Source organism: Quercus lobata, chromosome 2, assembly GCF_001633185.2.
Source record: "Quercus lobata isolate SW786 chromosome 2, ValleyOak3.0 Primary Assembly, whole genome shotgun sequence".
In the NCBI taxonomy this organism is placed as follows: Eukaryota; Viridiplantae; Streptophyta; class Magnoliopsida; order Fagales; family Fagaceae; genus Quercus; species Quercus lobata.
Genome location: NC_044905.1, coordinates 76,369,049 through 76,395,147, shown reverse-complemented (window position 1 = coordinate 76,395,147; position 26,099 = coordinate 76,369,049). Strand labels below are relative to the sequence as shown.

At 33.8% G+C, this 26,099-nt stretch overlaps 2 protein-coding genes across 4 annotated transcripts; both read right to left on the bottom strand.

Annotated features, from left to right (window-relative positions):
- Positions 1–4,422: 4,422 nt before the first annotated feature.
- On the bottom strand, positions 4,423–11,729 carry LOC115976663 (L-aspartate oxidase, chloroplastic). Of its 3 annotated transcripts, none has more exons than XM_031098104.1 (9): positions 11,514–11,729; positions 11,315–11,408; positions 10,403–10,547; positions 9,386–9,740; positions 8,659–8,901; positions 8,314–8,370; positions 8,126–8,206; positions 6,135–6,196; positions 4,423–5,624 (listed from the first exon to the last, which is right to left on the bottom strand). In XM_031098104.1, the coding sequence occupies exons 3-9, from the start codon at positions 10,534–10,536 to the stop codon at positions 4,616–4,618; spliced, it is 1,941 nt and encodes a 646-aa protein (XP_030953964.1). In that variant the 5' UTR covers positions 10,537–10,547; positions 11,315–11,408; positions 11,514–11,729; the 3' UTR covers positions 4,423–4,615. The 3 variants fall into 3 exon arrangements, with proteins under 3 accessions (XP_030953964.1, XP_030953963.1, XP_030953965.1); XM_031098103.1 differs by having other exon boundaries at positions 11,567–11,729; XM_031098105.1 differs by lacking the exon at positions 11,514–11,729 and having other exon boundaries at positions 10,403–10,544; positions 11,315–11,507.
- Positions 11,730–18,651: 6,922 nt separating this feature from the next.
- LOC115976662 (receptor-like protein kinase 7) lies at positions 18,652–21,938 on the bottom strand. The gene has a single exon (XM_031098102.1). The coding sequence runs from the start codon at positions 21,682–21,684 to the stop codon at positions 18,862–18,864; it is 2,823 nt and encodes a 940-aa protein (XP_030953962.1). The 5' UTR covers positions 21,685–21,938; the 3' UTR covers positions 18,652–18,861.
- Positions 21,939–26,099: the final 4,161 nt, after the last annotated feature.

Genomic DNA, 26,099 nt, shown 5'->3' with positions numbered 1-26,099 from the left:
AAGATGAATTATTGTTTCTGCGACTACGGCAGTAATCTTCGTCATACAAGAAAGATTCACTGGGGGGAGTTCTTGACCTTTGCCTATAGTCTTGATCCTCCTCATCATCGGAAGAGTAGTCAAAATTGGAGGGAGCTCACCTTCTGCGCTCGTGGCATAAGCTTCTCTTTAGGTGATCAATCTTCTTCTACATGTTTCGAGCATTTTCCTCATGAGAGATATGGTTTTTACCTTGAGACTGACTCTTGCTGGTGTGTGTAGTGCGCACACTTCCCTCCCGGTCTCTCTTTCGCTCAAGTTCATGGAAATGATCTTGATGTTAAGAGCCCATTGATTCTGCTGGATTTGGACCCGATCCTACCATCGTTATGCGTCTGCTTCACTATCGCACCAGGTTTCCCACAGACGGCGCCAATTGTAAAGACTCGAACTTGGGTTCCTAGCCCAACACGTGGACGAACTTTGGCCCAAGGAGCCCAAAATAATGGATTTGTAGGGGAATGGGTTGGAAAACTAGGCTTTAGTTGATCAAATAACGATATAGATAGGCTTGATGACAAAAAGATAAAAATGGACTATTATGAAATGAAGAAAGAACGTCCTCTGCAAAATCCGAGGACAATAGTTCTAATATAATGTTCTTAGAAAGTATTACAAATTTGATTGTGGATTGCTACAGTATTTCTTCTTTCAAATTTCTGATCCTCTTCCTTGTTCTCTCTGGTCTTCTTTTATACTCACCTCCTTTTTCACCTCCACCGTCCACCTGTATGCTAAATGGCTAGGGCTGATACTTGTCCCATCAGCCCTTCTTATAAGTCCTCAAGTAGTAGCTGTAAGGCTGAAATACATTGTTCAGGTATCACTTCTACATTAATACGGCCAAAGGATTAGCTACAGTGCATTTAATGCAAAAACAGCAGCTTTCTCCCCAGATATTTTGGGGCTCATCCTTATCTTATATCTCTGTAGTGCTTGTTCACCCTAAATGTATTTCAGGGATTGTCATCTTTGCTGTCAATCCATTTTCCAGGACCTCGGTCAAGTTCGGCCGAGGAAGTTTTCATCCTCGGCACACTTTCTGGAGCCTTTAGGACCAAACCCCACCTTTTATTCATCAGCACAATCTCCTCCGACGAAGACATCTCATCCTCGGGCAGATCTTTGTTCTTGGCTTCAGCCACAGGCCCAATATATGAATAAATAATGCACTTTTGGGCCCAAGGACCCTACATAAAAAATAAAAATAAAAATAAAAAACATACACACACAAGCTCCAACTGACAACTAACTTGTCAAACCCTAAAAACATTTATGACCCATTCCTAAAAACATTCATGCATTTATCGTCAACAACAAAACAACTCTAACTCTCAATAATCATAACCAACCACAGCCTACCAAATTTGGGAAAAAAAAAAACCATTTTCCCATATACTTTTTTCATGAGAAACAAAGAAAAGAAGAGTTGTGATCTCTCTCCATAATTTGCTCTCCAATTTGTTATACCAATAACATATATTCAAGCAAAGATAATCTCTTGAGGGATCAAATAGGATCTGTGACACCAAGTGGGTAGAAATTGTTTATGACATTGTCATTTACAGACATAGCTTTGAAATCCGGATCGTTCAAAGAACCGTAAAAGGAAGAGGTTTAAGGTTTTTAAAGTCGAACTGAAGTCGAACCATGATGACATCATAATTAATTTAATAATTATTTTAAAAAATAAATATATTAAATTAGTAAAAATATAAAAAGTGACTAAAATAATTCAAATAAATATAAATATCTATATTTCAAAAAAAAAAATTATATCATAACTTTCATAAGACAAATAAGTAATATTAAATCAAAAGCAAACATAAATAAATATTGAGTATTTCAATCAATGGATATATATATATATATATATATATGAAATTAATATACTTAAACTTTTTGGTAGAGTTTAATATTCTACTACTTTTTACGCAAGTCTTTATTTAAATTATCTTACATCATGTCTAGCCCATTTGATTACCCAATATTTTTTTATTATGCCTAACCCCATTAATCAAAAAATACAAAAACTGAAGAGGGGTGGACATTGGTTTGTCTACCCATTAAAAAACCGATTAAGTAAAAACACAAGCCCAAGGCAATTTACAGAAGAAATAAGTGGTTGACGGCTTGCAAGCGTTTGACACACTATAAAGTGGCTGACAGCTAAGCTTGCCTAAGCATTTGGTGGGTCAAGCACAACCAGTCCATCTTCTGCAACAGCCAAAACCTTCACCGTGATAGTCAAGCAAAGAAGACCTGTAGAAATGGAGAAAATGCAGCAAGAGCGAGAGAGATAAAGACAATCTCATGGTTTGATAGCATCTCATGGCGATTGAAGCTTCAACAATGGCTGTAAGTAACCATAATAATATATATATATATATATATGATCTGAACCTCTGAGAACCGAATTACAAATTGTTCAAACACTTCTTTAACGTTGACAACGTTTTGGTTTGGAGGTTGAAGGGCTTTGATTCTAAAAGCTTTTGGTTTTTTTTTTTTTTTTTTTGGTCTATTTGATTGCTGAGAACCCCACAACAAATATCCATGTCTTTAAATATGATAATTTCATGGGGGCTTATTAGTGGGAAGGATTGGATTCTGCATTGGTATAGGTTAGGCTAATAGGCTCTTTATCTATGGAGGCAAAGAGATTGCAGATATATATAGAAAAATAAAGCAGTGGGGGTTCTATTTCCAATAGGCAACAATTGAACATTTTGAAAAACCTCTTGATTGGGAATAGGAAGAATCACCATTAATCAAGAGACAGATTTGAAGAAAGTCTGAATTAATGCTCAATTAATTGAAAGAATAGCAAAATGTTAATTACAAAAGGAAGAGATAATGCATACCTAGGAGATGAACAGGTATGAAGAAGTGATTTTTTTTAGCAAAGTGGCAATTGGACAGGTATGAAGAAGTGATTCAGAGGAGATGAAGAGACCAAGGAGGGAAGAGAGAGAGTTTGGCGTTAGAAATGTGAAATTCTGAAGTTTTGAAAGTGAGAAAGAGAAGAAGAGCAAAAGGAGAAGGAGGGGAGACAGAGGGGTTAGCATTAAAGACAACATTAATAACATTAACGTAAGATTGGCTTTATGGTGCAGATAGGCTTGGAAATCATTTCTTTTTAATAGTATTTTAAAATTATGAGAAATATTTAGAAAAAGTATTTTTAAATTATGGGAAAATTTTAGAAAAAAGAAAGGTAGTGACATGGCTGCTGATGTGGCTCAACGGGAGTGTAGCAACATTAAATACTACGCTTCAATTTTTAGTAATATATTTTTAGAGTACAATAATATTGTACTCCCTCCTTTCACATATATAATAAGTCTCACCATGAATTTAACTAATAAGATCCCACCATTATGTGAGAGAAAGGAATACAATATTATTATACTCCTGAAGTATTTAATAATCACTCGCACAAGGACTATCAATTATTAGTATCATCTATAATGTAAGATTGCCAGTAGTGAATAGAAACCAACACCTTATCCTTGCCCTAAGTTACGGCATCCTGAAGTTAATTAGAACAAATATGAACCTATGCAGAGAAGTTAACATCTGGATATCCATTAAGTGTGAGTTTGGATTGCAATGAAATCCAACCACATCTGTGTTTGTGTTTTAAACATGTGGGTCTCATGCACTATTCACGAGATCCATAAATACGGATTTCAGCAAATTTTTCTTTAAAACTGGGTCCCACAACACTATTTATATATTTAAAAATTATTTTGCTACAGTATTTTCAATTTTAAGCAATAAACGGTATCCAAACAGACCCTAAATGTAAAAGATACTTCTTTTTAATGTTGCTTATTATAGCTAGGCCTACTAAACATTAAAAACAAGCATTTTTTTCCCATTAAAATAAATAAATAAATTGGACAACTATAACATAATCATTTTGAAACTATTCTAAATACAATTTTGTTTTATTCACAAAAAAATAATTAACTTAGTAATAATATGTAAAACAAATTGGAAGCCAACAACTAATACTGTAAAAGCATTCACATTAGAAATGGCATAAGCTATATGTAGGGAAAATTTAGCATAAAAACCCAAAACCCCCTACACATCTGGACTTGTAAAAACCAACTATTGCAAAAAAATAAAATAAAATAAATAAATAAATTGCAATAGTGCTACAGTGCAATTCTAGCTCAATTCTAAAATAAAAATAAAAATAAAAATAAAAAACTAATATTTTATTCACTTACTTTATCAATTCCTCTCTCTCTCTCTCTCTCACACCAAGATTTTGGGTTTTGGGTTTTTGTTTTTATTTGGGTTTTGGGATATATTATTTTATTGTGTATAAATATTATTTTAATGTATTGTATTGTAAAATAAAAGTTAGGATGCTGAAAGTATTGTTAAATGTTATGATATGATTGATAAACTAACTTTTTGGGATAGTAAAATAGGACGGGATAGAATTTTGAGATGTGAATACTCTTAGAGACACTTCCACCCCAGCCTCAATGTTGGCTTTTCACATGTAAAGGTAAAAGACCTGTAGATACAAATATTGCCAGCAAGGCTGAACTGTGTACTATAGGGGCTGCTTGTGTAGTTGTCGTGAACTCCATGTACCCTTTACTGATGAACCAGGTAAAATCACTGTTGGCAGCCTCTTACTTTCCTCCAGATTAGGAAAATCAATCGTGTAGTGAAGTCCACGGCTTTCATGCCTAGCAAGGGCACTGCTCACCACCAGCTTTGCACAACAGAAGAGGTTCCTCATTTCACAAGCCTCAAGCCCCACCATTGTTGGCTCCCACCCTTGTTGGAACAAGTATTCCTCCCATTTGGCCTCCAACTCACCAATCTTTTGCTCTGCAAATTGCAGCCTTGTTGTGGACCGAATAATTCCCACGCATTCCCACATGATTGATTGCAATTCCCTCCTTACTTTCCTTGTCATTAATAAAATTTTGTCCATAGCTTCACTCCCAAGTGAAAAAGGAACAACCGGTCTAGACCACCAATTTGAAGTACCGAGGTCATGTTTAGAGCTCTTCATGTGATCAATTGAGGGCTGAACAGCTCTTCTTGCAAATACCAGTGCTTCAAGCAATGAGTTGCTAGCAAGCCTATTTGCTCCATGCAAACCTGTGCATGCAACCTCACCTGCCACATACAAGCCCCGCACGTTTGTCTCCCCCTGGAGCCCAGCACGGACACCCCCACACATGTAATGGGCAGCAGGAACCACTGGAATTGGCTGGCAGGTTATGTCCAGGCCATACTGTAGGCACTCAGCAGCAATGTTGGGGAAACGTGAGAGAATCTTTTTCCTAGGCTTGTGACTTATATCAAGGAGCACGTACTTCTCATTACGCTTTTTAAGCTGGTCATCTATACTTCTTGCCACAACATCCCTGGGAGCAAGCTCTGCCCTCTCATCATACGAGGGCATGAACCTTTCCATGCTTAAATTATACAGAATGCCTCCATCACCCCTAACAGCTTCAGTGATGAGAAACGCATTCTCTCGAGACTTGCTTGGTTTGACAGGAAGGCCTTCATCAGCTAAGGCAGTTGGGTGGAACTGAACAAATCTGGGCAACAAAATAATGCCAAAAAAACTATTATTTCCATTTCACACCAATACAGGCATATAAGTGCATACTCAGTTAATCACTGCATATACACACAATAAATAAGATCTAATAATAAAATGATTCATGTGCACACGAGCAGAGGCACAATCCTAATTTAAGAGTTCTTTTCATATAAAATGTTACACATTTGGGCTAACCAACCAAATGAAAAGTAGTAATCCTCATACACAATCATAAAAAGGGGATGGCCCCTAAATAAGAGCTATGTAACTCATCCGGTATCATCCTGAAAGTTGACCTTGCATATTCAAATGCCATGAGATCAAGGCATTATGATATCATTTTGGAATCTTCCAAATTCTTCCAGACTTCTATTACATAATTATGACTTGTAAGTAACACAGCACTACAATTTTTATTTTTATTTCCAAATAAAAACTAACAAGTAAGACAGTTATGACAGAGAGCTTTTACATTTCAGACAATAATTAATAAATAATTACTCACTCCATATTGGAAATCACAGCTTGGGCCCGATGGGCTATGGCCATTCCATCTCCGGTAGCTACCTGGCATGAAGCAGATAAAAGAGCATTATACTGATGCCTAAACAGGTTTAATTTTTTAGATGGTGATTAAATATCCAAGTAGTCAGATTTTATCAATTATAGGCAGAAATATGGTATCTAATATAAATATTAAATGCAAAAGAAGATAAGAGATCCAAGAGATAATATGGCCAACAGAGAGAGAGCAGCAGCAGCAAAATTACAGACACTCTACTTCTAGTGAGAAAAACTAAAAAATTAGAGCATCCAGTTGCCTCCAAAGTATTCATTTATTATTATCAATATGTTCAAAACTAGGATACATAGAGCAAGAGCAACAGTGAGAGCACAAAAGTGATGATTTCAAAAAAATTAAAAGTTGAGATCATTTTTTATATTTCTAATATTACTTTTTTTCTTTTTCTTTTTCAAATTTGATTATAATTTTTAAGTTTTAGTTTTCTATTTTCTTTCTTTCATTTTTTTTTTTTTTTTTTTGGTTGGTTTAGGATGAAGGAGTCAACTTTTAATAAAACCAACAAAGAATATACAATCACTTCAGCAAGCTCAAATAAACAAGCAGTAAAATAAGCTGCACACACTAAGAACACTGGATCAGATCAAAGCAAACATTACAAAAAAAAAAAAAAAAACCTTCCTCACAACTAAAACTAAAAGCAAACTCTTTGGCTGCACCTCCTTTAGAACAGACAAGGAGATATTACATCTTCCACATAACACCATGTTACAAAGGGAATTTCAAACACCCTTACAACTAACAGCTCTATGCCTCACATCAATTGTGATCAATCAAAAAATTCCCTCCCGTTAAAGAATTCTTCCATTGAACACCCGAGCATTTCTTTGGATCCATACATGACCCAGTGGTTTTAAAGCCTTTCCCTTGCAGCTTGTTAATGCCCCAGTGAAGAACTGCATCCCATCCATACTCACCTTATCCACCAAGCTTAACCACAACTTTTTGCCATATCCTTCAAGTGAATAAAGTCAATAAACACACATAGTACAAATGGTCATGCTCTCTAGCTTACTTCTGCAATACACATAACAGGTTCCCATCATAGCCTGTCCTTTATTGCCAACAAGCATATGAATGAATGCTTGGGAATAGCAGCTCTATACCCCCACCAGTTTGCATCAATCTAACTCATATTTTTTAGGCCTTATCAGTTATCTCATCCTATACTGAGTAACAGGTGACTCTGCCTGACATTTGATGACAGCAAATGTACAGTGTCTTCCTCAGCCAAAATTACTCAAGATATGCCAGCTTGAGCTCATCCAAAAGACCAAGGAGCTAGTGCCATTGCCCTTAAGGGATTGTAATTGGAACCTTAGCATTTATGGAGCTGGCAACCTAAACACAAACTTGGGAAACAAAGCACTATTAGGGTGACAAATGGCAAGCCACAAGAAAGTTTGTCCATTACCGATAGGGTGTTTAATAAAAGGCCAAGCTATATCTCTAATGTCAAGTATTTTCGTTCACTCTCATAAATTACCTTGAGGTCTTTCGACATTTCAAAAGCTCTTTCCTCTCAGCAAAAAAAGCCACATTAAATAACCCTTTCAGACAAAACACTTTTTTATTGTTGTAATGTATAACACCTTTATGAGGTCATAGGTATCAGACAACCACTTAAAGACATTTTGATAAGCCCTAGAGATAGTCGAATTTGCAGTCAATTTTGAAAATGGACCACAAATTCATAAAATGCAAATTCATACTGATCGCTATGAATTTGTGGATTCAAAGAAATTCCCTTGTAAAAGGATGTAATTAGGTGGTAAAAAAAAAGGGCCAAATTTTTCTTCTTTCTTTTCTCTCTTTTTTTGGGCCCCTGGGTTGTGTGGGTGTTGTGCAGCATTCTTCCTCAGATATGAAGATGGAAACAACAATTTATGGTAGAAGTGTGAAAGCATAAGTACCAGAGGATTTGTAGTTGATGGATAGATATGTCCAACCCCACCTGATGCAAGTAAAGTCACCTTTGAAATAAACCTTATAACCTGAAAATTCAAGAAAGCAAAGGTTATAGAATATAGACTATGATTTTTTGGCAAAATACTTCCCCCATAGAATTTAAGAAACTTTAAACAGTAAATACTGTCGTCACCTCTTGTGTTTCAGTATTCATTGTGTCAACACCAAGACATACTGTGTCAGAACCATCCTGCAATATCAACGACAAACTTACTTTAGCGAATGCCTATAAAATGAAGTCTCGAAGTTCACTTAGAAATACCAAATCGACATAGAGGAAACCACTAAAGACGACCTTCAGAACATTCAATTGGTGATCATATGTTGAAACAGGGTCTTAAAGTTAGTACCACCCCTAAGATATGCTTAAACTTTCTTTCTTAGAATCATTATCCCCAAAAGCATAGCATATAGGACCATGTAAAATACAATATGAAACAAACATTTTTCAACAAATAGAATGGGTGGAGATAATGACCTGGCAAGTTAGCAAATCAATTGCAAAATGGTGTTCGAACACATGAATATTTGGATCATAAACAATTGCCTCCAATAAAGCCCGCTCAATTTCCCTTCCGGTCATATCAGCAGCATGAACAATTCTGTGATGAGAGTGTCCCCCCTCCCTTGTTAGATGCAAGTTTCCATCCTCCCCATGATCAAATGAGGCACCCATTGCAATTAGTTCTCTAATTCTGTCAGGTCCTTCTGTACAAACAATCTGGATAACATAAAGAATGAAAAAAAAAAAAAAATTTAAAAAAAGAAAAGGAAAAGCTCAACAGTTATGCAAGAGACGGTGGTAATTAGCATTCAAATGAGACAAGAATAAAAAAGTGAACACAACCAGAGAGCATGTACAAAATTTCAAAGTACTGATTTTCTCACAACAAAGTGTTTATTAAGTGAAACTAATTCAGAGGAAAATTATGACATTCTCAGTTTTATAAACCATGGGCATTGTTTATAATTCCCTCTATTAACTTTAACGGGGTTGGGAAAAATGAGGGCCTGAGATACTGGACCATACACATCCTGTTTCCCCATCTAATTTATAGCTAGATTGAGAACATCAAGAGATTCATGAGCTATAAATGAAAAGGGGCGGTATGGCCCATGACATATCATAATTAAATAAATTTCATACAGAGATCAAAGTTCATTAATTGATGATAAAAGCTAAAATGATCAAATCAGAAACCAACCCTGACAGTCTCCTCATCACATAGATAAGCCCCTGCTACAATGGTGTCATGCATGTGACTCTCCACTGAGTCCGAAGGGCATAGCACAGCACTAACTCCACCCTGAGCATAGTTTGTGTTGCTCTCATGAGGCTCAGCCTTTGTAATCACAGCAACAGACCCATGCCTTGCAACTTCAAGAGCATAGCGAAGGCCAGCAACTCCACTGCCAATGACAGCAAAATCAAAATACTTCGTGGAACCCTCTCTCAAGCACGATGAAGTGACAGTTCTAAGAGACTTCCAGTTCTCACTAAATGGAGATTTGGAATAATTACATCTTTGGGTCTGCAAGAACTTTGATACTCCACATGACCTGAAAGAATGCAAAAGAAAATTCTTTTACACATTTAGAATACAAGTATGAGCCTCAAAATTGAAATTTCTAGTGCATTGACATGGAATATAATCAACGGAACTGTTCAAGCTACCACTGTCTGTGCTGAACAACTATTATATTTTCATTTCCTGCAAAGTTACAATGTGCCAAAACTATTCAAGTTGTTCTGGGGTATCATTTTCATGCTAAATAAACTACTAAATTGATTATTCTTTTCCCAACAATTCATATCCATGGCATTCTTTTCCCTAGAACAACATGGTCAAAGTGAAAATGAAAGTTAGATCTCACAAAAAATATATAGGAATAACAAAATAAGTGATATGTGAACAAAAGTAAATTTATAACCAAAGTGCTCTGGTAGAGCAGCAGTATCTGTAAACTACAGTAGAATGTATGAAGAGATCCAACTAATTCTCAAATAGAAGCCTTTTCAGACACAAGGAAGTTGTTCTCGAAAAATGTAATTGAGCAGTTTTAATAGAATAATTTTTGATAACTCGACGGTTGTGGAGGATTTGAATCCTATATGTCTCTATTGGAAACATCCGGAGGTGTCAACTAAGCTACAAGACTCACTTTTTATAGAATAATTGAAGTAGTTCTATACAAAATTTATTTCTAAACCAATCACATACCACAAGAGCTCTTTCTGTATGCATCGGTTGAATGCTACACCGGAAACCCAAGAAGTTTTTCTATAATCTTGTCCCCTGCATGGTGCCACACTACAATGCAAGTTGCCACTTCCAGCAGGTATACAAGTTGTCATTTAAAATGCTTCTGCCAGATAACAATAGTAAAGGCTCAAAATTAGATCAAACTTCACCTTTCACAAAAAGAATCAGCTTTTAAAATTTCATGCATCCTTTGAAATTCAATATATTGTGATCCATAGCAAGAAAAAATATTCAAACAGCTAAAATCAGCTGTAACAACTAAACAAAAAGTAATAATATCAGTAAGGGAAGCACTATGATCCTGAAACTCGAATACATGTTTTGAACACAAATTACTCCCCCTAGAGAAAAATCAGCACAGCCCCACATCAATACATCCAACTTCCTCAAACTTGTTTTGAAAATAAGGCATATGTCAATATGTCATCCCCTTTCATATTAACAACCAACTCAAAGCATAGCATACAATAATTCAAAATTCATCAATTAAGAGTCAATAAAATATAGAAAACTTAGTCACAATTGGCACCCACAAAACCTATAAAATCAGAAACAACCCAAAAGAAAAAACAGAGAGAGAAATTTAAATTTTAAAGGGTTAACAAGAGGGGGGTTGGATAAGGCATAAACTCCAGTCACCAAGCAATCTAACTACTACCCATCATTCTCAGACCAAAAAGACAACCACCCATTATCCAAAAAAAAAAAAAAAGAGCAGTTACAAGACACACAGAGAGAGAACCAGAAAATTTTTCCTTTCATTCTTAAAAATGTAAAGAAAGTGATTGAAACAATAACAAACAGAACATCAGAATGTCAAACACAACAAAACCCAGATTCAAAAATTCATCAAAAGCTCTCAAAACTTACAGAGAAACGTGCTCCAACAACTCTGCCTGTACGCTAATGGAAAGTAAAAAGAAAGTATCTGAACCTGGGTGTCCTCGCTTTTCAAACAATGAACCTGGCCCAACAAAACATGGACCAATCAAATAACATTGGAAAAAATATATTCGATAATTTTTGAACAAAAGTAAAAATAAAACACAATGGAGGGCTTAAAAATTACTAGTAAAATTTATAATGAGAGGTGAATGGAGCTTTAAGTATAAATAAGCCTACGTTTCCGATACGCCACACCTAAGTTTTGCTCCAGAACCATCCTCGAACTTCGCGCCAATCCTTTTTTCTTTTTTTTCCTTTAATAAATGATGTATGCGCAGCCACGGCTTCTCTCTATTGTCTTTTGCTATTTAACAGCTATAGATAATAGTTCACCAGCTTAAACTTGAATGCTAATTATCAGTACAAAGAAAATGAAATTTTTTTTTTTTTATAAATTACTAACAGACTAAGTGATTATTAATAAATAAATAAAAGATAGGTAAGTAGTCGGCTTAGATGCCAATTGCCAATCAATAAGAATTTGTTACCCTAGCATTACTCAATTATAGTAGACAACTATTTCACAATAAATTTGAGATGACAAGTTATTATTGGTTTTGTTTTAAATTCACTACTGAAATTATCTTTTTTATCCAAAAGTAGCAGCAGTATTATCATACCATTTAGGATTTTGTTGTGAGGTTATTATGTACGTAATATTTGAGTATTTCTCTAAACTTAATTCTCATTAATTTTTTGTAGTTTTCACGTTTTTTTTTTTTTTTGGATAATTTTATATTTCAAGGTGGGGGTTTTTTTTTTTTTTTTTTTTTGAGAAAGAAGAGGTGGGAGATTTGAACCTTATAAAAACTACCAATAGATTTTAATTGCAAAGTTTTTTGCTAATTAAAAAATGTCATCATACATACATACATATATATATATATATCTCAAAAATAAAATATATATATCTCAAAAATAAAATATATATATATATATCTCAAAAATAAAATGCATACATACATATATATAATAATTTTCACAATTCTATTAATTAAAAAACATGTCATAATTCTACTGTTATTCCTTACGGTTCTACTAGTGGCAAAGTGTTTATGTGGTTGGTTATATACCTTTCTTTTTCTTTCTCTTTTTCTTTTTTCTTTTTTTTTTTATTTTGAGAAAGTGGTTGGTTGGATACTTGGATATGAATAAGTCATGAATTCGAAAATTCCAACATTCAATAAGACAAAGATTGTACTTGGTATTGACTGAGAAATGCAACTTTTATATTATTTAGCTTATTTTTGCTATTATTCAACCTATTTTTGCTACTATTTATGGCCACATTACACTTCTTGATACTATTCATGGGTCCTATTGTACTATTTCAATTAACTTTTAACTTTAGACTTAGTTCTATTTGAGAGAATACCTTTGAATCCCATTCTTTATATTTCATTTAGTAGGAGGTCTCATAAAATAATTTTTCCCATTTCATTTATTAGTTTAATTTTTTTGTTATTATTTCTTCCTTTGTAGAAATCAACTATTTTTCCTAAAATAAATGGACTATTAAATCAAACTATGATTTAACTTGCCTGAAGGAATCCTACTTTGTGTGTGTAAGTATAGGTTCCTCTTAATTAATAATCAATAGATTTAGACAATATTAGCTGTTGTGATTGATGCATACTAAAAATAGTATTGATATCAATGATAAGTCCATGTCAATATGATGTTGCTTTAATCACAACTAACCATTTTAATAAATTATGAAAAAATGTATGATGGTAGCATTGATCACTATTAAATTATCCAATTAGTAAGGAGGAAGATTTTGATCTTTTTCTTTTTCTTTTTTTATTTCTTTTCTTTATAAAAAGACCAAAAAAAAAAAAACATTAGGTGCTCCATCGTAATAAACTAATAATAATTAACGCTAACTAATCACCGTGAAAATTGCACACTACGAGAGACTATGATTTCTTTTTTTTTTGGAGTAATTCTAGGACTAAAAAAATCATAATAATTTTTTTCACAATTATCTTACATTATAAATTTTAATTTATTACCCATTACTTTTATATAAATTTATTCTTTTTTTCTACCATCACTTATATAATAACTATATAAAAAAAAAAAAAAATTAAAATGGACCTAAGGGGCCCAGGCCCCTACTTGGGTTCATCCTTGGCCCCACATCTCATGCGCCAGACACATAAGACCTACCTCTCATAAGCAGGTGAGCCCCACACAATATGATGTGATACGAGTTGGTCTCTCATGTGTCAAGCGCATCATGTGTCTGATGCAAGAGATGTGGGGCCCACCTGCCTGTGAGAGGCAAATCTCATGCGTTTGGCGCATGAGAGACCAACTCGTTTCACATCATATTGTGTGGGGCCCACCTGCTTATGAGAGGCATGTCTCATGTGTCTAGCGCATGAGATGTGGGGTCAGGGATAGACCCAGGTAGGGGGTTAGGCCCCCCTAGGTCCAATTATATATATATATATATATATATATATTTTTTTTTTTTTTTTTTTGCAGTTGGCCCCCCTTCCAAAGCCTTAGGCCCCCATTTTCCCCAATCAACCTAATTAATCTAACCCAAATAACAACTATCCAATCAAAAACTTAACAAATATAATAAAAACATTTACAATGTTGATTGTATTTTAGTATAAAAAGATAAAAATAAAAACTATTTTACTACCAAATAACCAAAAAATCATGTGTTATAGGAGAAGCTAAAGCTATTGCTTTTTTTGCAACTATAGTAAACTGGTATAAATACTAATTAACTGTAATAAGTTGTTAAAAATAAAATAAAATATTTTATTAAGACTATATATTTTCCTTCAATTAAAAAACTCAAATTCTCTCTCTTCCTTTATTATTTTAATGAGTTGTTTATATTATTTTAAATGAAGTAATAAAAAAAATAGAACATTTAATATTGGGTGTATTATAAAGTGAAGTAATAATATAGATAAAGTAGCTTTTTGATATGTTAAAAACTAAAATTTATAGCACCACTACCATGAATGCTCTAATCTAACTAAAAAAAAAAAATAGCAAGCATAGTATTAATAATTTTTTTTTTTTTTATCTTTATTAGTAGATGATTGCATCTTAACGTATTTAAAAAAACAATTTTGTATATTTATAAATTTTTTAATACTACATAGATGTCTATTTTGATTTTTTTTTTTTTTTTTTTTGTTTATATTTCGGCCCAGCTTAAAATCTTGGATTTATTTTTTGGGTGAGGTCCACATACTGAGAGGCAGGTCTCATGCTAGGGCGTGACCATCTCGTGTCACATCATATTGTGTTACCGTAATTTTTTATATTTTGGCCATTGAAAAGCTGAGGCAGTCCAACTGGTCAAAAGGGTTAGGAGGACGCCCAAATGGAATATCCATGGAAAGTTATGAGCGACTGGACCATATCTTCAAAAAGTGACCATAGCCACCCAAATCTTCCAAAAAGTAAATAGAAAAGTCATGCTCGTGCCTGGCGTCTGAACTTTTTGCTTGACTCCGAGCAGTTCTCATATGTTTGGTAATCGATTTTAAGTATTACAAAATGACGTGAAAATTATAATCTAAAAAAATTATAAAAATACATATTTAAAGTAATTATAACATAAAAAATATATTTGGTGTCATATTTTAAATAACATATTTTATTGTGAATGGTGTGTTTTTTTATATAAAAAAAAAAAGTTGACAAAGTCGTACCATTTTATAATTTTTTATTCGAATAGACTGAGGAAAGAGAGACTGCCGTGGGACTGTGGGAGAGAGGGATATGTGGTGTTGTCACATCTGTATGGGCTCCACCGATTTGCAATTATTTACAAACGTGCCATTGGAGTACATTGTTTAAAACCTAAAAACTACCCTGAGGAGCTCTCTCAAATTGGATTTTAAACACCAATATTTAAACAATGTTTTTCTAACACGCTTAAAAAAACCATTCTTCCAAACATGTTATTTTTTTTGGGAACAACGATTTTTAATATTTAGGCTTCATTTGGTACACCACTTAAATATATGTTTTTAATTTTTAAATAATATTACACGTATTTTCATATATTTTTTTACGCATACGTATTTTTACACATATTTTCAAATATATTTTTTCAATTTTTAAATGCATGTACCAAACACCCTCTTAAATATTAAAAACTGTTGTTTAAACTCACCAATCAAACAGCCCAATTGTTTAGAGGTAGGTGCAAATTTTTTTTATGTTCAAGTAATAGTCTTGTAAATTGTAATAATTACTTTTTTTAATGATGCTTATGTATGTGTTCAAAATTCAAACCTCAGCTCGCACTCTCCTCCTATCTACCAATCAAAACAAAAATATAGCTTTTTACAAATTATGGATTTGCCTATTTGTCAAATATTAGTTGAGGTATAATTATAACTTTTTAAAAAAAAAAATTAAAAATTAAAAAGTTGTGCATAAAATAAGCTAAAAAAAAATAAAGACTAATTAAACGAAAAAGATGATGGCAAGTTGGCTACAAATCCCACGCTACATTTGGTAGGAAAAAAAAAAGGGTAGAAAAAAAAAATAATATATATATATATAGTAGCTATTTATACAACATCAATTTCATATAAATTCACCGCTAACACATTTTATTATCCACAATTTTTATATATATTTTCTTTGATTACTCAAAGTTGAATATATAATAAGTTTTGGTTAAAACTGTATATATATATTTTAAACCATACATAATTAATCAACCATCTTTTTTCATTAAAACATCTTAATTTATTAAATATTAATAATATATAAAGATTCTTCCAATTATGTCGTTGATAGAAACTATTATATGAATATTGTCTAGTTAAAAGCATCAAAAGAAAACCGCTAAAAAGGACAACATTGAAAATTTGATTAAGTGTATGTGAAAATTTGACAATACCCAAAAAAGAAAGGCTTAAAAATTCAAATGGGTCCCCGTGTATGTGAGCTGTTATTGAAGGGTTCTCGTTTGTTAGAAATGGTGACCACTCTCCATTTATGGGAGTAGAGCCATCCACATTTATTATTAGAAAAAAAAAAAAAAAAAAAATCTCAACCACATATTTTTTATACCCACGTAGAAGTTTTGCTGGTTTTATATATATATATATAACACATATATATATTTTTGAAAGAATAAAAGTTTTGCATTTTTTTTAAGAGAGTTTCAACTTATAGCGTTCGCTCTTAATAATAACTCTTTATTATCAGACCAAGATACAAATTGATTTTTAGTATAAGCGAATATTGAACCTCATATCTCTTATTCAACTATTAGAGATTTTACTAGTTTTGCATATTTGAAAGTCAAAATTAATTTATTTCTTGAAAATATGGTTATATACTCTCATTAATAGCAAAGATAGAGATATATCAAGATCAAATATTGGTAATACAAATTAAGGGAAAAATAAGGTTTGAACCAATAATAACCCATTTTTCCTCTCTCTTGTGTGTGTGTTTATTTCTTAAGCAAAAAACTAGTAATAACCTGTAGTTTATACATTTAAATTAATATCCCATTCCACAATCACATGTTTAGGTTCTTACACATGTTTAGGTCCCAATCCAACTGAGCAATTTCTTTGGAATCTTCTTTGAAGCAACAATAGGCCTCATTGTGCTGGGAAAAAGAACTCTTTTATACAGATGGTTTTAACTTTTAACATAGTCAATTGACTATAAAACAAGAGGGTGTTGGTTGGTGCGGTTTTTCTTTTAGAAGAGAACAAATTGGATTTCTCAATCTAAGACTCACGTTTTGTAACACTTCTTTGTGTGGACTGGAGGGCATGTTACTGGGACCACCTCCTAGTTCCTACTTGGCTATGACTCTTTTTTACTAGTGCTTCAATTTTCTTCTAATTATTCCTCCAATCATTTGCCAATAAAAATCATAAAATAATAGGTTTATACTTTATATATATATATATATATATATATATTGTAGTTATATTGTAGTTGCACGATTTTCCTGGCCCAAGTTCTATTGATCAGGCCATGGTCCAAAGCGCAACCCACAATAAATATTTGTAGAGGATGGGTCAAAGAACTTAGCTTCAGTGAGCCTATTCGGTCTGATACATGGACAGTATTGTTGCAGAAAACCCCAGCACAAGAATGGATCTCTCACGTATATTTCTATTTCTTTCGTTCCTCCTACAATATTTTTCGTCCCCTTCTTTGAGGGACTCCACTACATTATATAGTTCCCCTCCTCTCATCTCAACCTTACACTTGTTGATCATCTAAGCATCTACTTGAGTGTCTGTCCCATCAGACGCCCTCATCTCTCCCCATGTGAGTTGCAGAGGCCAAGGCGGTACTGTTCAGGGGTCATTTCCTCATTAATGCGGCCAAGAGGGTGGTTGGGGGCGCAATTAATGTGGTGGTAGCTCTCCCTGTGATATTTTGGATTTTATTCATTTTATATGTTGAGAGGGTGAACTGAGTTGGCTGGGGAGAGTTCCTCGTCTGGACTTCGTGACGTCAGAGGAGGAGTTACTCCTCGGAAAGGTTACCTCGTTGTTATTGGGATTGAATAGTGCTTCATATGTGGTTTCTCTTCGGACAGGACGCTCCTCGGACGGGCCTGATTTTGGAATAGCCCATTATTTCTGGGACGGGCCCCACATATATATATATATATGTATGTATGCATATGTGTGTGTAATGCAAAAGAATTAGAATATCAGAAAATTAGGTTAAAAGTTAAAACTACTTATCCAATTCTACTTCTTTCAATCTCATAGAAGTGATAACTTTATACATGTGATACAATCTATTGGATCCGAGTAATGGTTCTTGAAACTGAACTTTATACATTAGTTCATCTATTTTCGCTAGTAGATAATTTGGTGTCGTAGTGGCTCGAAGAGTTTTTTTTCCTTGTTCTCGAGTTTTTCTCTCTTAAAAATCCTTGTGTTCGATGTGCTTGAATATTTGTGATTCGGATTGTTTTTATTGATCGTTTATCCATGCATATATCAATTGGTTAATTACTTAATTGAACAATTGGACTTAATTTAAACAATTAGATTAAAATTGACATCAGCCGAAAAAGGAGTCTAAACCATATAACTCTCAAAAAGCCCAACTTAACACTGGGCCACCCTTCAAACTAAGGCCGACATGCCACAAAGTCTCAAACAAAGAAACCAACACACAAAATACCCTTAAATATAAGATACATAAAATAGAACTCCAACTAAGCATATGACTGCTTTATCAACAAACCAAAAAAAAAAAAAAAAAGCAGATGACTAACATCGAAACTAGCTCTAACATTCCATACAATCTCAAAACAGAATATCCTCAGATATACATACTGAAAAGTTGAATACGATTATTTTAGAAGGAAGAAAACACCACCATAATTCATACAAGTATAATAAACTCCACGTCATACACCATTCTATGATTCTAATGCTTTGCTGTAAGACGAAGTCCTTATCACCTTCTGCAATACCTTGAATGCCTTAATTTCTTCTTTTCCTGGGTCTATGATCATTGCAACTTCTCACCTTTTCTTTTCGTTTTCCTTCAATAAACCATATAAGCCATTGAGGTTTTCCTCTTTTAAACGCAATACATCCCATCGTTATTCCAAACAAAAATCCATATCCATAGCCCATTAACACGACCTTCCAATCAAATCCACTCGCAAATATCAAACCCTTGTCTTCCTGGAATATTGATGGTAGTGGTGGCGGTGGCAGCAGCTCATTAGTGTTGCATTTCATTGACAGAGGAAATCCACACAACCCCAAGTTCCACTCGTATGAGTCATTTTCAAACGTACCAAATTGCTTGCCTTCAGGTATGGGTCCAGTAAGTTGGTTTCGTGAAAGGTTTATCATGGCCAAAAATGTTAGACTTGTCAATTGAATAGGAATTTGTCCTGTTAGCCTATTTGAAGAAAGGTCTAAGGATTCAAGTCTTGACATATCTGCCAATGATGGTGGGATATGGTTGGTTAGGTTATTATGGGAAAGGTTAAGCAATCGGAGAACTGTAAGCCTTCCAAGTACTTCTGGAATCTCTCCTTCAAATTTGTTGCTTGATAAATCAATTGTTGTGAAGATAGTTAGAATTCTTGGTAGCTTAATCTCAATATTTTTTATTGTCACCACCACCGAATCTTGATAATAATGACGTTTACCGAAATATTGTGATTCATTTATACCTTCATCATTGATCATCATGGCGTTCAAGCTTTCAAAATAATTTTTCGGTAAAAAACCAGTAAACTCATTGTAAGAGAGATCAAGAATTTGTAACTTAGAGAAAAACATCCCACGAGTGTTATGATTTCCAACAGGACCATGGAATCTGTTGGATTTCAAGACAAGAATCTGTAGATTGGGAAGAGCTTCCAACCAATAGGGGAAGAAATCATTGATCTTGTTATTTCCAAGATCAAGAATTCGTAGCTTCGAGAAAAACATCCCACTGGTGTTATGATTTCCAATAGGACCACGGAATTTGTTGGAATTCAAGGTAAGAACCTCTAATTTGGGAAGAGCTTCCAACCAATATGGGAAGATATCATTTATCATATTATTTCCAAGGTCAATAACTGCCAGATTTGTACAGTTGAGCAAAGATTTTGGCAATAGCCCTCCTAAATGATTGTCATTAAAGACAAGAAGTTCCAAACTGTTACACTTTGCAAATGTGTCAGGGATGAGGCCGTGGAAGTTATTCATTTGCAAATTTAACACCCATAGACGATTACTGAAGTTTCCCAAACATTGTGGAATCTTACCACTCAAACTGTTATTTGAGACATCAAAGATTTTAAGAAAACTTACATTGCAAATCATATACGGGATCTCTCCAGTCAGTCTATTGTTTGAGATACCAAAGAATGTTATGGGAGAAGTTGGAATAAGAAGCTTACCTTGCAATAGATTGTCATTCAGACGAATTGAAACCAAAGACGTGGCTTCTGAAATCTCTGCGGGTAATTCACCAGATAAGCGATTGTTTTCCGCACGTAAAGCCACAAGAGACTTTGCATGTTTTATATCAGATGTAATTGGGCCTTCCACACTATTGAACGAGATATCAAAAATGCGCAAGTTCGGTAATCCCCAGATTCCAGCTGGAACAGTACCCGATAGCAAATTATCATTGATCCTGAATTCAATTAGAGTGAAACAGTTGACGAAATTGGCTGGGATTTCACCGGTGAGATTATTGTGATGCATGTAAAGCCCCTTTAGAGTACCTTGTTTGCACATATCTGGCGGAATTGGACCAGTAAAGAAATTATAAGACACAGAGATTTTTTCGACTTTGGCCCAAGAGCCAAGGTTTTGAGGCAGGGGACCGGTGAAGTTGTTCTTGTTTAAAGTAAGGTTCACAAGCTTCTTGAACTCACCAAACTCGGTCGGTATTTGGCCAGAGAACTTGTTTTCAAATAGTTCCAGAGAAACTAGGTTACTCAAGAACCTCAAAACGGACAGATCACCTTCAATAGAGTTCATTGTAACATCAAACCTCTCAAGCTTCGAGAGGTTTCTTAAACCAACAGGAAGTTTTCCTGTGAATGAGTTGTTGGAGAGATCAAGCTGCCAGAGGTTGACAAGGTTTCCAATCTCAACTGGAATCTCCCCCGTCATGTTATTGCACGAAAGCTCCAAGTTGATTAACTCTTTAAGGTTTCCAATCTCTGCCGGAATTGTTCCTTGGATGCTACAGTTGGATAGGTGAATCCAGGTGAGGTTGGTAAGCTGCAACACATCATTCGGAAATGGAGAAGGATTGAAAAGATTGTGTCCGAGGCTCAGCCGAACAAGGCCAGTCATGTTTTGGAGTGATTTCCATGGAAATGATCCGGACAATCCACTTCTGTTCATATACAAATACTGTAATTGGCTTAGAGAAGATATGTCTGGAGCCGACCACCCTAAGAACAAATTGTTGCCCAAATCCAAGTACAGCAGCTTGACACAATTGTTCAAGTCGTCCATAATTGGACCATGCAAGTTGTTGAACCCAAACGAGAGCTTTTCCAATGATTGGAGCTGGCATATGGAGTCAAGTGGAAGAACCCCAGTTAAATTTTGGCGTGAAAGTTCAATCTCTGTAACGGAACCATCTGAATTGCAGGTTATTCCAGTGAAATTGCACATGGAATTGCTGGATTCCCAAGATTTAAAGGCACTGGTACCATTTGATGTTTGAAGTGCGGATTTCAGTTTCATGAGAATTTGAAGGTCAGCAGGTTGAATCCCGGAGATAAGGGAGAAGAAGCAAAAAAGGAGGTAGAAAAGGTAGAGAGGTGGCCGCGACATGGCATAGGGTGGACAGAATGGTATTATGGGTCTTTTGATCGTATTTGGAGAAGAGGAATTAATGAGAATTAAGACTAAAGATAGTGCCTTTTTAACTACCAGAATGGCTTTTTTCTTTTCTTTTTTTTTAATAATTTGTCGGCTGAAGACTAGTCAAGAAAAGGATTGCGTCTGTGAGAACTAGGAAAAGCTTGAAGCTTCAATAATGGAGGAAATACGAAACAGAGAGAGAAGTTGGGAAGAGAACTCTCTGAACTTTGTATTCCAAGCTTAATTAATTTCATGCACATACATCACAATATATAGTATCCGTTTGGATTCAAATTAATTTGGTGTTTGTGTTTTGTAATTTGCGTTGTTGTTTTTTTTTTTTTTTTTTTTTTTTTTTTCAGCCCACAATTGTTGACCAGTCAACTGTGAACAGTGCACCCATATACTATTCACATGTCCCACAAATTATACTTTTAAGCAACTTTTTCATTAAAAATGGGCCCCACAGCACTATTTACATATTTAAAAATTATTTCGCTACAATGTTTTCAGTTTCAGCAAAAATAAGCTATATCCAAACAGACCCATAGTTTACAATAGTTTCTAGAAAGATCTTATCTAACAGAAAATGACAGTTGTACACAAAAATATCTCCACTCTATACAAAATATTTGAAGCAAAGTCTGTTGAAACAGAGCAAGTCAAGACCGTGCTCAACGAGGAAGAACAGCTTCATAATACGACACCGTTTACAGCCTTGAACAAGCCATGCCAGATATAAGTGAGAAATGATGCCGTTTATCATTTAGACAAACGTCATCGTTTTGACTTCTTAGTAACATATTAAAAACTCAAGTGCCCGTTGAACTAGTGAACAATGTGAACTTTATCTTCTTTGTTGTAGATTCACTGGTTCCACTTACAGCATCAACACTTTCTTATTTGGGAGGGTCCCGAAATAGTGTATAATGAAGATTTCTCACACCTTTCCATGGAAACCTAAGAAAATATCTCCATTGCACACAAAGACGGACCTAGCCTTGCCCAAATTTTGGAGGAAAAAAAATGCTTAGCATGTGTGTGCACAGAGAAAATTTACAATTTGCCCAAAATATGTAATCTTGGCTCCCTACCCCCAAAAAAATTATAAATTGGCCTATGAAATCCACAATATAAATGCTCTATCCCTTTTACCCAGTTGCCTCAAGAATAATTACAATAACCTCTGAATAATAGCAGAAAAAATAAAGCACAAATTTGGTTTAGAGAACTTAATTGCCCCAAAAATAACATGAATTACCTGCCAACAAACTAATATTGACAATAAAAGTAAAGCATGAATCTGACATTATCAAATCATATGATTCTCAATTTCTTAGTTCATATGGTGTGAACTGTGAAATGTTTAATGTTACTTTTTTTTTTTTTTAAGTTACTTTTTAAAAGTTTTTAGTTGTGTTTGTAATAATAATGTTACTTTATAAATAAAAAAAATTATAATGAGTTTGCATAATAAATTGTATGGTAGTGTTATTTTTTAAGAAATGAGAGAAATTTGTCAGTCTAATGTCAAAATATTATTTAAATAGTTAGGTAGATGTAGGATAAACTCCTTATAATTAATTAATACTTGTGCAAAAATATACACAACTACTATTGTTATGAATCTCAGTTTTTTTTTCTTTGCATTTTACAAGGATGAAGAAAGAGAATGGACGGTAGTTGAGGTGTATAAAGAGGAAAAAAATTAATTTAAAAAATAAACAAAGTTTGATATTTTAACAAAATAGAATTTAGAATAGATAATCTGATGTGAGTATTTTGTAAAGTGATCAAATAAAATAGAAAAAATAAGTTTTTATATTAAAATATACATGAATTTTTGCATAGTAAATGCATAAGTAGTTATAAAATTTGGATTTAGAGCAAAACCTCAACTGAAATTTTTTTGAAATGGGAAGTAAAAAAGTAAAATTTAAAAAGTGAAACTATTAAAAAAGTTTTAACGAGTGAATAAGGGGCACATGTACTTGGAATTGATCTGCGAATGGGCCAAAATGGGCAAATGCCCCTTTCACACAAAAAATCCAGCATTTTGCCCAATTTCCTAAACTAATTAGGGAAATGCCCCTGTTTTGAAACTCAATTTTCTAAAAATCGAGTTTCAAATGTATAACTTGATTTTTGGAACTTCGAGTTATAGCGAATGTGGACTTAAAAAAAAAAAAAAAATTTGGAACTCAAGTTCCATGAACTCGAGTACTTATGTAAAGTACTCGAGTTCATGGAACTCGAGGTCCACTTGAATTTTTTCACGGTACTTGAGTTCTATGAACTCGAGTTTCATAAAATCGAGTTCCAGAATTTTTTTTTTTAATTTTCAGTTTGTTATAACTTGATTGTCCAAAAATCGAGTTTTAAATTGAAACTCGATTTTTAGAAAATTGAGTTTCAAAACAGGGGCATTTTCCTAGTTAGTTTGAGAAAGGAAGCAAAATGCTTGATTTTTTTTTTTAAAAAAGACAAAAGCCCATTTTCTCCTCTGCGAATGTGAACCAAAATTTTGACAATTGACAAATGAAAAGTTGCTTTGACATTTCTGTGCGGCAGTGGGGGGCAAATAACTTTTTGTGGGGTTATAAAAAATTAAAAAAAAAAAAAAAACTTTTTGGGGAGGATGGGGAAATTGCATACATAAAATTCAATTCGTAAGACAAAGCATTAATTAGTTCCAACTAATCCAAAGACTCATGCAATAGTGTAAATTGTAGGACCATATGTCATAGTCTGCATTTATTTCTGATAAAGAGTTCCAACTAGCCCAATGACTTGACTGCTCTTAAGAATCATAACCCCCAACAGATGTGGCGATTCAAATCATGTTAGTCCAGTTTCGTAGCAAGGTATTTGATAAACTTTTCTTTGTAATAATCATAGTTTCATATGACCTACTAACTATATGGCTCCAGTTTGAGTTTCTAATGGTTGAATTAGAGATTTAAAATTTAATATCTACTTATACTAAAAAACCGATTGGTGTATTTGCCTGATGATAAAGAGTTATCATCAGGAACAGACGCCATATGTTGAAACTCTCTCTCAAAAAGAAAAAAATTTAATGACACAGACAAACTTAGCTATAATTCTGTGTTATTAATTACTTAACTTTCCTAATTAATAAAGATTACTTTTAAACAGATCTGGCAATTCAAATCATGTCAGTCCAATTTTGTAGCAAGGTATTTGATAAATTTCATATGACCTACTAACTATGATTATAACTTGTTTGTCCAAAAATCGAGTTTTAAATTGAAACTCGATTTTTAGAAAATCGAGTTTCAAAACAAGAACATTTCCTTAATTAGTTTGGGAAATGGGGCAAAATGCTGGATTTTTTTTTTGAAAAAAAAGGCAAAATCCCATTTTCTCCTCTATGAATGTGAACCAACATTTTGACAATTGACAATTGACAAATGAAAAGTTGCTTTGCCATTTCTATGCGGCAGTGGGGGGCAAATAATTTTTTGGGGGGTTATAAAAAAAAAAAAATTGGGGAGGACGGGGAAATTGCATTACATAAAATTCAATTCGTAGGACAAAGCATTAATTAGTTCCAAATAATCCAAAGACTCATGCAATAGTCTAAATTGTAGGACCATATGTCATAGTCTGCATTTGCTTTTGATAAAGAGTTCCAACTAGCCCAATGACTTGACTGCTCTTAAGAATCATAACCCCCAACAGATTTGGCAATTCAAATCATGTCAGTCCAGTTTCGCAGCAAGGTATTTGTTAAACTTTTCTTTGTAATAATCATAATTTCATATGACCACCTAACTATATGGCTCCAGTTTGAGTTTCTAATGGTTGAATCAGAGATTTGAGATTTAATATCTACTTATACTAAAAACCGATTGGTGTCTTGGCCTGATGATAAAAAGTTATCATCAAGAGTAGATGCCATATGTTGAAACTCTCTGTAAAAAAAAAAAAAAAAATTAATGACATAGACAAACTTAGCTATAATTCTGTGTTATTAATTACTTAACTTTCCTAATTAATAAAGATTAGGACAAAGCATTAATTAGTTCCAACTAATCCAAGGACTCATGCAATAGTCTAAATTGTAGGACCATATGTCATAGTCTGCATTTGCTTTTGATAAAGAGTTCCAACTAGCCCAATGACTTGACTGCTCTTAAGAATCATAACCCCCAACAGATTTGGCAATTCAAATCATGTCAGTCCAGTTTCGCAGCAAGGTATTTGATAAACTTTTCTTTGTAATAATCATAGTTTCATATGACCTACTAACTATATGGCTCCAGTTTGAGTTTATGATGGTTGAATCAGAGATTTGAGATTTAATATCTACTTATACTAAAAAATCAATTGGTGTCTTGGCCTGATGATAAAGAGTTATC

Excerpts from the sequence above, each read along its gene's own strand:
- LOC115976663 (XM_031098104.1), bottom strand. The coding sequence starts at position 10,536 with ATGACAACTTGTATACCTGCTGGAAGTGGCAACTTGCATTGTAGTGTG. Across the intron at positions 8,902-9,385 it reads GTGATGAGGAGACTGTCAGG|ATTGTTTGTACAGAAGGACC; the intron begins GTTGGTTTCTGA and ends TATGTTATCCAG. Across the intron at positions 8,207-8,313 it reads TGAATACTGAAACACAAGAG|GTTATAAGGTTTATTTCAAA; the intron begins GTGACGACAGTA and ends TTGAATTTTCAG.
- LOC115976662 (XM_031098102.1), bottom strand. The coding sequence starts at position 21,684 with ATGTCGCGGCCACCTCTCTACCTTTTCTACCTCCTTTTTTGCTTCTTC.